At 35.6% G+C, this 14381-nt stretch overlaps 1 protein-coding gene across 4 annotated transcripts in view; it reads left to right on the top strand.

Annotated features, from left to right (window-relative positions):
- The window catches only part of TBC1D19 (TBC1 domain family member 19), a 166912-nt gene that overhangs the window by 87559 nt on the left and 64972 nt on the right, over nucleotides 1–14381 (top strand). For all 4 annotated transcript variants that reach the window (XM_007125144.3, XM_007125146.4, XM_028492081.2 and 1 more), the window contains 3 exons: nucleotides 2645–2717; nucleotides 6300–6338; nucleotides 8017–8129. In XM_007125144.3, coding sequence (XP_007125206.1) covers nucleotides 2645–2717; nucleotides 6300–6338; nucleotides 8017–8129 — 225 coding nt within the window. The remainder of the gene's footprint in view (nucleotides 1–2644; nucleotides 2718–6299; nucleotides 6339–8016; nucleotides 8130–14381) is intronic.

The following is a 14381-nucleotide window of genomic DNA, read 5'->3' as shown; positions in this document are numbered from 1 at the left end:
TAGAACACTACCTAACACCATACACAAAAATAAACGCCAGATGGATTAAAGACTTAAATGTAACACCAGACACTGTAAAACTCTTAGAGGAAAACATAGGAAAAAATGGAACAGGATAGAAAGCCCAGAGATAAACCCACACAAATATGGTCACCTTATCTTTGATAAAGGAGGCAAGAATATACAATGGAGAAAAGACAGCCTCTTGAATAAGTGGTGCTGGGAAAACTGGACAGCTACATATGAAAGAAAGAAATTAGAACACTCCCTAACACCATACACAAAAATAAACTCAAAATGGATTAAAGACCTAAATGTAAGGCCAGACACTATAAAACTCTTAGAGGAAAACATAGGTGGAGCACTCTATGACATAAATCACAGCAAGATCTTTTTTGACCCACCTCCTAGAATAATGAAAATAAAAACGAAAATTAAAAAACGGGACCTAATGAAACTGAAAAGCTTTTGCACAGCAAAGGAAACCATAAACAAGACAAAAAGACAACCCTCAAAATGGGAGTAAATATTTGCAAATGAAACAACAGACAAAGGATTAACCTCTAAAATATACAAACAGCTCATGGAGGTCAATATCAAAAAACCAAACAGTCCAATTAAAAAATGGGTGGAAGACCTAAATAGACATTTCACCAAGGAAGACATACAGATAGCCAAGAGGCACATAAAAAGATGCTCAACATCACTAATTATTAGAGAAATGCAAATCAAAACTATAATGAGGTATCACTTCACACCAGTCAGAATGGCCATTATCAAAAAATCTAGAAACAATAAATGCTGGAAAGGGTGTGGTGAAAAGGGAACCCTCCTGCACTGTTGGTGGGAATGTAAACTGATAAAACCACTATGGAAAAGAGACATGTTTTTCCTCTTTCTGAGGGCAGGAATAAAGAGGTAGTCATAGAGAATGGACTTAAGGACATGGGGTGGGAGGGCGAAGCTTGAGCGAAGTGAGAGTAACATCTACATATATACACTACTGAATGTAAAATAGTTGGCTCATGAGAAGCAGCAGCATAGCACAGGGAGATCAGCTCAGTGCTTTGGGGTGGGATAGGGAAGATGGGAGGGAGGCTCAAGAGGGAGGGGATATGAGGACACATGTATGCATATGGCTGATTCACTTTGTTGTGTAACAGAAACTAACACAGTATTGTGAAGCAGTTATACTCCAATAAAGATCTATTAAAAAATAAATAAAATAAAATAAAATATTGGCTATATCCCCTGTGTTGTACAATATATTCTTGTAGCTTATTTATTTTATATGTAGTAATCTATATCTCTTAACCTCCTACCCCTTTCTTGCCAAAAGGGAATTTCTTGAAACTGAAATTTATTAACTCTAAGGAGAAGTTGCTGACTAATTCCTGTTCACTAATTCAGTGTTGTAGAGACAACAGGTGGGAACTAGAACTCAGTAGTGTGGTTCACTATTTACTGACTCCCCACTGTTATGTGTCACTTAGCACTGTGCTAAGAACAGGAGGCGCAAATGTGTGTAAGAGATAGTCTCTGTCTTCCAAGAGCTTCAGGCTAATGAGGAGGTGGACAGTAAAAAGATAATTTCAATATGGTGTGATTATATGCTTTGATAGAGGTTGAAAAAAGGTAATACATGTTCATAGAGAAGGAAATCTGAGATTAGGGTCCAGGTCTACTGACATAGAGTAAAAAAATATCCAAAGGAGTGAATTTTTACCACTTGAGTCATTAAAAATTGGTAACGTAAGTTGCAGTGCTTTTTAAAAGTATAGATTAAAATTAGTTTAGTTAAAAATTGAAATATAATGGCAGTTATTTAAAATTGATACAAAAATGACATGTGTGTGTTTGGCTGAATAACTGTCTTATGAGGGACACAAATAAATCACTAACAAATAATCATAAATAATTATGAAGTATTAAAACTAATTCCATTTTTTAAAGGAGAAGGAAGTTTGGTTTTAGCAATTGGAATAGTAACAAAACACTGAGGCAAATATTAATAGAAATATTTAATTATTTAGGGAATAAAAATAATATGAGTACTATGGGGTTGTTTTTTATATATTTATAAAACAACAGACAAACATGATTACTTTCCTTAGACATTACTAGATAAGTAGAGGAAGTCTGGAGGATAAATCTAATTTATTGTTATTTTAGCAGAGTACTTGATAGTCTAATTTTACTTAAAAATTAATTTAAGTTGTTTTGGATATTTGCAGTATTTATTTTATTAAGAGCTGAGTGAAGTACAGTACCATAGAAAGCACAGATACAGAATTATATTGGTAATTTTAGACAATGAATTTAGAAAATAAAATTGCTAAGTGCTACATATGCTGTGTGTGTATGTATGTTTCAGGAGAGATTTAAATTTTATTATCCTTTCCTCGGAATAATTATTCCTTACTTTTACTGATTAGTTTGTTACCTAAAAAGGGAAAATTTAGGACTAAAGCATTACTGTTTAAAAGTTCAATAATATTCTTTTCTTCTTTAGATATCTGAATGAAGCAAAGATTTATTTTACATTGTGATTTTCATTTAAGTTGATGTTTAAGTGAAGGTGATTTTTTAAAATAATGTGTAGCAAAGTCTGAGATGCATGGTAATTCTGTGTGTTATTTTTCAGAAAGAATTCTTCGTGGAACTTGGCTTAACTGCAGGACAACTTGGTATAGATGACTCTACACAAGTGCCTCCTGGTTAGTATTTCTCCCATATGGCATATACTAAATGAAAATGAGAGTGAGGTTAAGGTTTATCTTGCCATTTCCAAATTAATCTAGTAGCTTTTTAATATCTGACAACTAACATGCTTTTTGCCTCTCCTTGGTTACTATTAATTATTGAATAGAATCTTGTATGTTACAATTATTAGAGTTCAACTAGATGTTTGTCTTTTTATTTGAAATAATTCTGAAAACTCATTAGACATATGTAAGTCATTTTGTTGGCAAAATTCTAAGAGAATGGCTCAATAAATTTGCATGAATTGGACATACCTAACTAAATTACCACCACATCGACAAACTGAAGCCCCTTCCTACCATCTTTCAATCTTTATCCCCTGTGTCAAGGATAACCACTATTTTTACTGTTCAGGTCTCATCTCTTGCCTCCTCACACTGTCCCTCCCCCTCCTGCTACTCCCATCCCCACTTCCACACACATGTATGTTCTCTCTCTAATCATACTTGAGAAACTGCTGCAAATTTTTCAAGTGTCCAGATTGATGGCTCTGCCTCCTCTAAATCTTCTGCATCATGATCTTCACCATCAACATCATCTTTAGAGGATTTCAGCAAATCTTCAAGTTCCTTGTTGGTAAGGGTTTCTCTACGCTCTTCTGTGTGTTCCTCAACATTGTCTTCGATCATGTCAGAGAAGCCTTCCACACCAAACTTCCCTTGCAACATTCAAAATACTACTGACTTCTGCATCAGTAGTGGAGAAGCCCCTGAAATCACTGATCACCTCACTCCAGAACTGCCTCCAGCATGCATCGGCGGTCTCAGGCCTTAAGGCATCTACAGCCTCTGCAGGAAGCAAAACTGCACCTGCAGTTGTGAAGCTGTTTCGTAAATCGATAATGCTGCTTAGTCAGGGTTAGCATCAGGGGCAGCACAAAACCTCCTGAAGGCGAGGTAGGTGTTAATTCACCTCAGTGCGCTGCTGCAGGAGACAGGAACATCACGTCCACATTCTCGCCAGTGAAGCAGAGTGTTGTCAGTTATGAGGAGGACCTTGAATGGCAGCCCCTTCTCTTCATCCCTTTACTTCAGGAATGAAGTGCTGATGGAACCTCTCCAAGAACAAAATGGCCATTGCCCAAGCCTTCTTGTATTGCTAGAACATAGGCAGGCAATTTTTGTTTTTGTTCTGAAGGGCCTGGGGATTGCTTGCTCAGTAGATGAGGCCTGGATTGATCACGTGACCTGTTGCATTGCCTGCCACACAGCACCAGCCTAAGGTGATCTTTCCAGGCCCTGAACCCTGGGGCCTACTTTGCACTCTTATGGATATAAGTACGATTGGACATCTCCTTCCAGAACAATCCCATTGCATCACAATTGAAGATTTGCTCTGGAAGGTAGCCTTTCTCTTCTATAAGTTTTTTGAGCTCTTCTGAGAACACTGAAGCTGCCTTGCCATCAGCCAATGCTGATTCTCCCATGATCTCCAAGTTCTTGAGGCTGTAGCACTTTACATAGTTAGCCAGCCATCCCTTACGAACCTTAAACTCCTTCATTCTCCTCAACCCCGTCACAGTAGTATTCACAGAGGCTAAGTGCTTTTTCACGCATCATTTTGCCATGAACAGGGATGTGCTTCTGTGACATGTCCTCCAGCCACATACTTGAGGCCTTTTTGAGCATTTTGTCATGAATGAGAGACCATTTTTGCTGTTGTAGGGGCAGCACAAACACTTCCACAAATTTCAGCTTCTTTCTGCTTTATTTTGCAAATGCTCAATTTGTTCTTACTGACCTTATGGCCCACCTTGGCAAGAAATATGCCACTTTTCAAAAGATCTAAGATTTTAATTTTCTTGTTGAGAGATAGCACTTAACGCTCCCTCTTAGCCTTTGAGGGATTGTTTAGCTTTTTAAAAAATTATTATTTTTTTAACATCTTTATTGTAGTATAATTGCTTTACATAGCTTTTGAGGGATTGTTTTGACCACTTAATTGCTCTTTAGGAGCCATTTTTTCACAGAAACAAAGGGTGCACACAACGTGAGTGATAAATAAACAAGACACAAGGTGAACAATACTCAAACACAAATGCTGGAGACTGAGGATCCATGAAATGGCGGGAGACTACAGCAGGGTATGCCAACACATCAGTTCATTCACACAGATTCAGTGTAGTGCTTGGCACACAGCAAATTCAAGTTTTGCTTTTTGGAACTTTCTGGAATTTTTTTTCAAATGTTTTCAATCCGTGGTTGGTTGAATCCACAGACATAGGGGGCTGACTATAATCAGTAGTGCTTCTGTGCATATTCTTGTGTAAGTCTCCTGGTGCACATAGGTATACATTAAGATGCGTACCTGAGAGCGATGTGCTGCTATCATAGGGCGTGCATATATTCAGTGTTAGTAGATGTTGCCAAACAGTTTTCCAAGATGGCTGTACTGATTTACACTCCTACCACCTTTGTATGAGAAGCTCATTTGCTCCGTTTTCTTTGCATTTAGAATTGTCAGTCTTTTTCATTTTAGCCATTGTGATAGGTGTGTATTTCATAATGGTTTTAATTGCATTTCTCTTGTGACTGATGTGGTTGGGCATCTTTTCATATGTTTATTGGTCCGTTGGATTACCTCTTTTGTAAAGAACCTGTTCACAGCTTCTGCCTATTTGTGTCAGATAGTTGTCTTTTTTAAATTGACTTACTGGGAGTGCTTTATATGTTCTAAGTACAAGTCCTTTGCTGGATATATGTATTGCAAATATAGTCTTCCACTCTGTGACTTACCTTTTCACTCTCAGTCGTATCTTTTGATGAACAGATGTTTCTTGGTTTTAATATGATCTAGTTTAGGAGGTTATTTCCATTATGATTGGTACTTTAAAAACAAATCTGGGGCTTCCCTGGTGGCGAAGTGGTTGTGCGTCCGCGTGCCGATGCAGGGGAACCGGCTTCGCGCCCCGGTCTGGGAGGATCCCGCATGCCGCGGAGCGGCTGGGCCCGTGAGCCATGGCCGCTGGGCCTGCGCGTCCGGAGCCTGTGCTCCGCAACGGGGGAGGCCACGGCAGAGGGAGGCCCGCATACCACAAAAAAAACCAACCAAACAAAAAAAAAGAAATCTTTGTTTCTCCCATACAATCTTTTTAAATGGCATTTGTAAAGTGGGATTTCCTATATAGTATTAAGGCTTTTATTAGATTTGCTTTCATGGTAGATTAGAGTAGAAGTAGGGATTTGCAAATAAAGCTATCAATAAGTTTTGTTTTGTTTTTAGGAAAAAAAAGTTAAAGATGAATGGACAAAGATTTGTGTTGTGAGAAGATATTCTGTATTATTTTAACAAAGACAATTAGTTTATCAATCTTTTCTTCTGATTAAATATACTTCCTTTTCATTTCTACAAACTTGAAATGACTTAGAAAAAAGATTTTTCCACATATAAAGATAAATATTCTTATAGTTTCCTGGAGAGCCATTCAGCTTTGAAAATAATTAAAAGCGTCAACACCAGAAAAAATTTACATAATATTGTTCTAAATGTGGCTGATTATATTTGTCTAATAATTTTATTTATTTTATCATTTTTAGAACTTTTTGAAAATGAGCATGTACGTATTGGGCAAAAAGGTAAGCTTTTGATTTTACCTATTTTAATTTCGGAAAATGAGATAGTCTCAAGTAAATGTCTGTATTGTATACCCTCAACTGAAATTTAATCTCCGAGAAGCTAAAGACCTAAAAAGGAATAAAATTTAACAATGTAGAGAAAACAATGGGAATCTTTATAAAGAGGGGAAATGCATCAATTTGGCTTTATCAATAAATGTCAGATAAAGAAGGACACAGATGGGTCACTAAAAAGGAAATGATAAATGCAGGCACGCATTTCTCAAGGATATTAGCTTAATCCATTCAACAGTAGAATTTCATTTTAAAATCAAAGAGCCAGGTTCTCTCTTTGATGTGCCCACACCCTTCTCATTAGTGTTAATAGGAATATGCTCCTGCATCAGGAGAAAATAATAACTGTCACACTTCCCAGCGACTGTTCACCATGGTAGGGCTTAATAACTTAAGCAGCTGTTAGCGTTCTGGAGAATAAATTTTCCCCATCTTTTTAAGATTCTTTTCCTTATTTTTATAAATCCTGTTTTGTCTTTGAAATATGAAGTGCAGGTAAGTCTTTGTGTCAGAATAAATCTTCTATGGCAATTATATTATCATGTTCTAAACTCCCTAGTTCAAGTTTTCAGAATCCTATTTATTTAGAAGACTACATTTGTATGTTTTGATATTTTCATTAAACACAATTGCAAGTTATCATGTGGTCCCTTTGTTTCATTTTCATTTAGTGTAAGATTTTTTTCCTTTTTCTTTTAAGAAGAAAATATAAGAAAATAAAACTGACAAATATCAGCAGTTGTCTAGTATTTCTTCTTTTGTTTTTACTTTTTTATTTTTTGGTTTTGTTTGTTTGTTTTGTAGGGGGGCTTAATTTCCAGACTTAATAGCTAGTATTTTCATTAACATAAAGATGAAAACAAAAGGATAATATATTAATTTTGTGAACTTGACTGCTCATGAATAATTTTAGGCCTTTTTAAAAGGTTATCAGATCTTTTTTCTTCTTACTTCTTTAAAAATCCCTCTTTTTTGTTGATTTTGGCAGATAGCTAAAAAGTCATCTAATAGAATAGATATCCACCTTCTTTAGAATTCTCAGTCATAATACTTCAAATAGCATACCACTTCCAAATACTAAAACATTCATGACTTAGTAGAATATGCATAAGAAATTTAGGGTTTCTGTAGCTATGACTTCATGTGATCATGAAATCCAAAAATTATTCTATGTATGCATCACAATTTTCACATCCGTGGAGCTATAGTTAAAGCACAGTGAAATCAAGGTACCTACATTAAAAACTTTCACCTGGTGGGGTAGGAGGTGGAGGAGCTTATGGATTGAAATTTACAGGGCTGTAAATAAGGCCACATCAAAAATCTGAGAGTAGGGCTTCCCTGGTGGCGCAGTGGTTGGGAGTCCGCCTGCCGATGCAGGGGACACAGGTTCGTGCCCCGGTCCGGGAAGATCCCACATGCCGTGGAGCGGCTGGGCCCGTGAGCCATGGCCAAAAAAAAAAAAAAAAAAAAAAATCTGAGAGTAAAAGAAGATTGTCAAGATATGATGCAATTATGTTAGACATAAAGATGAAATGTTAGCTTCCCAAAAGATTTTTAAAGATTTCAGTGTTCTTTCTTACATTATGAATTTTCTAATGAGATTTTAATATACTTTTGACAGTTCTATCAGAACAAGATAGTGCAGCTGCTCAACAGTATATCAGACAAGGAAGTCCCACAGCACTGAGAGCTGAATTATGGGCTCTCATTTTGAATACTTCCAGCCAACCTGAGGTAAGAAGAAAAAGGATGGGCCAGATTTGATATTTGTTTTTCAAAGACCTGCATTCATAGTAGAAATATTTTTTTCTTAGTCTAATATTTACTCCCTTTTTAATTTTCAAATTCACTGTAGTTTAGAGTTCTAAGATAAGATTAACATATAATTTAATCACTGTGTGCTTAACATAGACGTTTTTGTTATTAATAATTAGTTGGAAAGTGTGAACCTATATATACGACAGAACAATAAGTAAAATGTTAAGAAGTGGAGTCCACCAATTTAGATCAGTGAAGATGTGTGGTAGAACTGGGAGTTATAATAGGGAGAAATAAAGATGGACAGCTCGATATATGTAAATGACTACTTTGTCCCTACAGTTACTTTCAAAATATGCACGATTTTTATGGGTTTAAAAATTGACAGATTATGTGGGAATGTTATTTTTCTAAGTATAAGAACATTTTATTTTAGGAAATAAAATGAATATGAAGAGAAATCACCAACAGACAGGTAATAGATTCAATAAAGAAAATAGTGTGAGACATTGATTCTTTTTGAAATATTTTGGAGAATTTTTTTTTTCTGAAGCCCACTGATCCTATAAGTCATCTATTTAAAGATTTTAATAAATAGCAAACTAATAGTTCCCTAACCTAGCGGTTAAAAACATGGGTTTTGTTTACAATCGTATGACCTAGTTTCAACTCCTAGTTCCCTCAACTTATTTGAAATGAGTCATTGAGTGAGTTAAATTTCTTCATACTGCAACTTACCCATACTTAGATATAGGTAATAATTTTTATATCCCAGTGTGGTTGAAAGAATTAAATGAAATCTATGTGCGCCTTTTATTAACACAGTACTTGATGTAACAGGTCACCATTGATGGTAGCAATAGTAATTACATATTACATGTAATTATGTTATAAATTAATTATAATTTATAATAATGCAGTTTTTAAGAAAATCAAACATTATTAACATATATTATAAAAACTACACCTGTAACCTTTGCAAATTATGTATGCATGCTTGTGTGTGTGTGTGTGTGTGTGAGTGTTTTAAATCTCCCGCTCTGAACAGCACTATCAAAAATCACTTGCTTCCTTTTTGAAAGAATAAACCTTGTGATTTATTTTAGAGCAGTTTTAAACCAAATGATACTGCTGATGTTTTGAGGTGACACGTTAAAAATAACAGTTTACAAAACAGTTTTGAGTGTACGCTAGGCATTTTTTGTGAGTGTATCAACTCTTGTAGAAGAGGTAGTAATTCTTGTCCTGACCTAACTGTGTAGATGACCTACCAACTTCACTGATCAGGAGCTAAGTTAGCAAGTCCTGTCTCTGCAGAGGAGCTAACTACTACCATTTCAAAAACAGACTTAGAATTTTTCCAGAAGTATAGTTGTAGAATAAAAGTAGTAATCCCAGATAATGATTGTATAAAGTTCAAAGGCAGTTTTTACACTTGAATTCTGGAGTTAATAGTTATCTTGATTTTCTATATTCAAAGTGACAAATCTGTAAATAGAAATTAATATTATCAGAAAGCAATCTTGATTTTATTGAATAAAACATTTTCTATCACTTACACTTATTTTCACTGTAAAAGTGTGACCTGAACAAACTATAGCGGTTCCGAAATAATTGTTGTAGGTGGTACATTAGAGGGTGGAGGGGGAGAGAGCGAGAGACAGAGAGAGGGAGAATACTTACTTCTTATGAAGAATACTTTATCAGAACCTTTTGTTCAATTACTTTTCTATCACTTAAAATAAGCTACACATACAAACGCATCATAGTTGAGGAGTTAGAGAGATAAATGGAATATTTCAAATTTCACACTCATAAAGCTATTTTTAACATCTTACCTCAATAGAAAGACTTGGGATTTAATGCTTTAAGTTCCTAGCGGTTAATTTATTTAGTACTTTTACTAGAACATTATTTAACTTTGATTTTTTTCTCTTTTTAAGAAAATATGTGATAAGTTTAAAAGAATTGCTTTTATATATTTTCTTTTCTACAGCTCTCTAGATCTCTGGATCAAAATATCCATATTTAGTAAACATTCATATTTAAATTTTTTGCTTAATTTCAGTTTGCTAATTAAAAATAGAAAATTGTCTTATACTTTGCTCTAAGTTCTTGCTTACTGATAAGATAGCCAAGATGAGTATTAACATTTAAGATTTCCTTTAGTGATTTCACAATAAGGTTCTCCATAACCTGATCTAAAGGTCTGCAATAATGCCTGACCATCCTAGATCTTTCTGGTCAGCTGACCTAGTCTTCCCAGTGCCTGTTTCTGTCCTTCACTCTCCTCAGCCACTTATTTTCAGAGTCTTAGCAAAAGATCTCACCTTCTCCTAACCAGAGAAAACAGAAGTCATCAGAAGGAACTCATTCAAATTCCTTCCACCAAACCTGTAAACTCACTTGCATCAGCACCTGTTCTTGCCTCTACTTTTACATCTAAACCTTGTGCAAGAAAAGTCTATGCTAGATGCTCCTACTTCCTTAATCCCATTAATTACTCAGTCTACCATAGTCTGGCATACACCCCACTACATGACTGTAACTGTCCTAGCTAAAGTTACCAAGGAACAGTGGATACATTTTAGTCTTTACATCTACTGCATTTGATACTATTATCTACTCTGCCCTTGAAATATCCTTGGTATTTAATTTAGTTCATCCTGTTTTCTTAGTTCTTCTTTCCCTCTTTTTCTTTTCCTTTTTTTTCTTTTTTTTTTAAGTCTGCATTTGGGTTCGCCTGCTAGACCTCAAGTGCTTGTATTTCTCAGAATTCAATTTTGATCCTCTTTTCACCCTGCACATTTTCCCTGGACTGTTTCATCCACAGTCACCTTTTCCATAATGGCTTCAACTCTGTTTTCAACCAAACTTTGTCTTAAGCCTAAAACTTTTATTTCCAGTTTCCTGCAGAACTCTAATACATGGTCTGAAAGTGCATCAGACTCATGATATCTAAAAGAAAAGGTATAATCTTTACCGCAGTATATTTGTGGTCATCCAAGAGATGCTGAATTGTCTCTCTTCCCACCATGCTGTTCTCTCCCTGAAAAAAAAAAAAACCTTGTCAGACTTTCTTCTTCTTGGATATTCTACTTTTCTTTCATGTGCAGTTTATTCCATCACCTTTTCTGAGGAGGCTTCCTAACATCTCCTCTACGTTGTCTTCTCCCAACTCCACTGCTACTCTTAGATACTTCCTTCATTTTTCTCCCACCATAACCATTGCAGGAGCAAAGACCTAAAGACAGAGAAACATATACCATACTTCTTACTTTATTTGGCTGCCTCCCTTTCTAGATTGAGTACCTGAGGACAGGGATTTTTTTCTTCTTCATCATCTGTAAAGTCAGTATCTTGTACAGTGTCTAGAAATGGTCAGCTCATCTAAATGCTTAATGAACAATTAAGTATAAACTGTTAGGACTGTTCTGTGAGTTCTTTGACTTCCTGAGAGTATATTTCCTTTTTTCTTTAGTTAAAGAGATAGTGTAAGTCTGCATAAAATATAAAATAGATACATATACTAAAATTTAAATATTCTCTGATGCTAAAAATTTGGGCTATTTTGCTTTTCAAAGATTGCTTTTTATAATCATTATTTATTACTGTTAAATATCTATTTTGCCAAAGCTTATACAAAATAGTCTTGAAATATCCTATTATATTATTGGTAATCGTTATATTTTATAAATTCTTGTTTTATAATGTCTTTGGTATTAGGGTAATGCTGGCCTCATAGAATGAATTAAGAAGAATTCCCTCTGCTTCTGTCCTCTGAAGGAGATTTGTAGAATACTGGCAGAATTTCTTCCTTAAATGTTTGGTAGAATTCACCAATGAGCCCCTCTGGGCCTGGTACTGTCTGTTTTAGACATTTATTAATTATTAAATCAATTACTTTAATAGATGTAGGCCTATTCCGATTGTCTGTTTCTTCTTGTATGAGTTTCAGCAAATTCTGTCTTGTTCAAGTAATTGATCCATTTCATCTAGGTTATCAAATTTGTGGGCAGAGAATTGTTCATAGTATTCCTTTATTATCCTTTTAATGTCCATAGGATCTGTAGTGTTGTACCCTCTTTCATTTCTGATTTGGGTAATTTGTGTCCTTTCTCTTTTTTTTTTTTAGTTAGCCTGGCTAAAGGCACATTAGTTTTATTGATCTTTTCAAAGAACTAGCTATTTGTTTCAATTATTTTTCTCTATTGATTTCCTGTTTTCAATTTCATTTATTTCTGCTCTGATTCTTATAATTTCTCTTCTTCTGCTTACTTTCCATTTAATTTGTTCTTCTTGTTCTAGTTTCCTAAGGTGGAAACTTAGATTATTGATTTTTAGATCTTTCTTGTTTTCTAATATATGCATGCATTCAATTCTATAAATTTCCATCTAAGCACTGCTTTTTTTTTTTTTTTTTTTTTTTTTTTTGGGTGGTATGCGGGCCTCTCTCCGCTGTGGCCTCTCCCGCCGCGGAGCACAGGCTCCGGACGCGCAGGCCCAGCGGCCACGGCCCACGGGCCCAGCCGCTCCGCGGCACGCGGGATCCTCCCAGACCGGGGCGCGAACCCGGCCCCCCCGCATCGGCAGGCGGACGCGCAACCACCGCGCCACCAGGGAAGCCCTAAGCACTGCTTTTATTGCATCCCACAAATTTTGATAAGTTACCTTTTCATTTAGTTCAAAATATTTTTAACTTTCTCTTGAGATTTGTTCTTTGACCCATGTGTTATTTAGAAGTATGTTGTTTAATCTCCCTGTATTTGGGGATTTTCCAGTTATCTTTTTGTTATTGATTTCTAGTTTAATTCCACTGTGGTCTGAGAGCAGACATTGTATGATTTCTATTCTTTTAAATTTGTTAAGGTTATGTTTTATGACCCAGAATGTGGTCTGTCTTAGTGAATGTTCCATGTGAGCTTGAGAAGAATGTGTATTCTGCTGTTATTGAATAAAGTAGTGTACAGGTGTCCATCATATCCAGTTGATTGACAGTGTTGTTGAGTTCAACTTTGACCTTACTGATTTTCTGCCTGCTGAATCTATTTCTGATAGGGAGGTGTTGGAGTTTTATTTCAATTGGAAATGCATGGTTTATTTAATAAATTATGCTGATAACCATCCTTCTGAAAGAAAATTCAGACCTTTGGCTTACCATATATAAAAATAAATTCCAGGTAGGTTATAAACATTTAAATTGAAAATATCAATTTTAGAAAAAGCTAGAAAAATATTTGTATAAACATGTGATGTAGGAGAGCCTTGCCTAAGGGAAGCAAGAAAATCCAAAGCCATAAAGAATTTTTAAAAATTTGTCAATGTATACCATAAACAAAAATCAAACAACACATATTAATTTGAAGAAAAAGTATTTGTACCACAAATGACAAAAGGTTAATCCTCATTATCAATAAAGAGCCTGACAAATTAATAAAATAAATGTAATCTAATAGAAAAATATGTAAGTCATTGAAGTGGAAATTCAAATGACCAGTAAGCCTATGAAAGAAGGTCAACTTTATTAGTATTGGGGAAAGTGCAAATTAATACAACAGTAAGATAACCATTTTTCATCCATGGAAAAGTTAAAATGGTGAGGATATAGGTAAACTTTGTGCTCTCATGGGTTGCTGGTGGGAATTTGAATTGATACGTTTTTGGAAAGTAGTTAGGCAGTTTGTAGTCCAACTAAAGATATATGTGTGTGTGTGTGTGTGTGTGTGTGTGTGTGTGTGTGTGTGTGTGTATGGCCTTCATATATATATATATGGCCTTCAGCCTATAATCCTATCTTTGTCAGTTTATCCCATAGATACAAAAGCATATGTGCATGAGGATATTTATTGCAGTATTTGTAGTGACAAACAACTAGAAACAACCTGGGTAGCCATCTATAGGGGAATGGTTAAATAAATTGTGATACATCTGTAGCACAGCTTTAAAAATATTAAAGTGTATGTAGTTATTAAAAAGACATAGAGAGATGACCATGATATACACTAGAAACTGAAAAATAAGTATAGAATGATTCCATTTTATGTTAAAAAAAAACAACTAAGGGCTTCCCTGGTGGCACAGTGGTTGAGAGCCTGCCTGCCAATGCAGGGGACACGGGTTCGTGCCCCGGTCCAGGAAGATCCCACATGCCGCGGAGCGGCTGGGCCCGTGAGCCATGGCCGCTGAGCCTGCGCGTCCGGAGCCTGTGCTCCGCAATGGGAGAGGCCA

The sequence above is a fragment of the Physeter macrocephalus genome, chromosome 7 (assembly GCF_002837175.3).
Source record: "Physeter macrocephalus isolate SW-GA chromosome 7, ASM283717v5, whole genome shotgun sequence".
Taxonomy (NCBI): Eukaryota; Metazoa; Chordata; class Mammalia; order Artiodactyla; family Physeteridae; genus Physeter; species Physeter macrocephalus.
The sequence above is the reverse complement of the archived record's forward strand: the minus strand, read 5'-3'. Positions and strand labels throughout refer to the sequence as shown.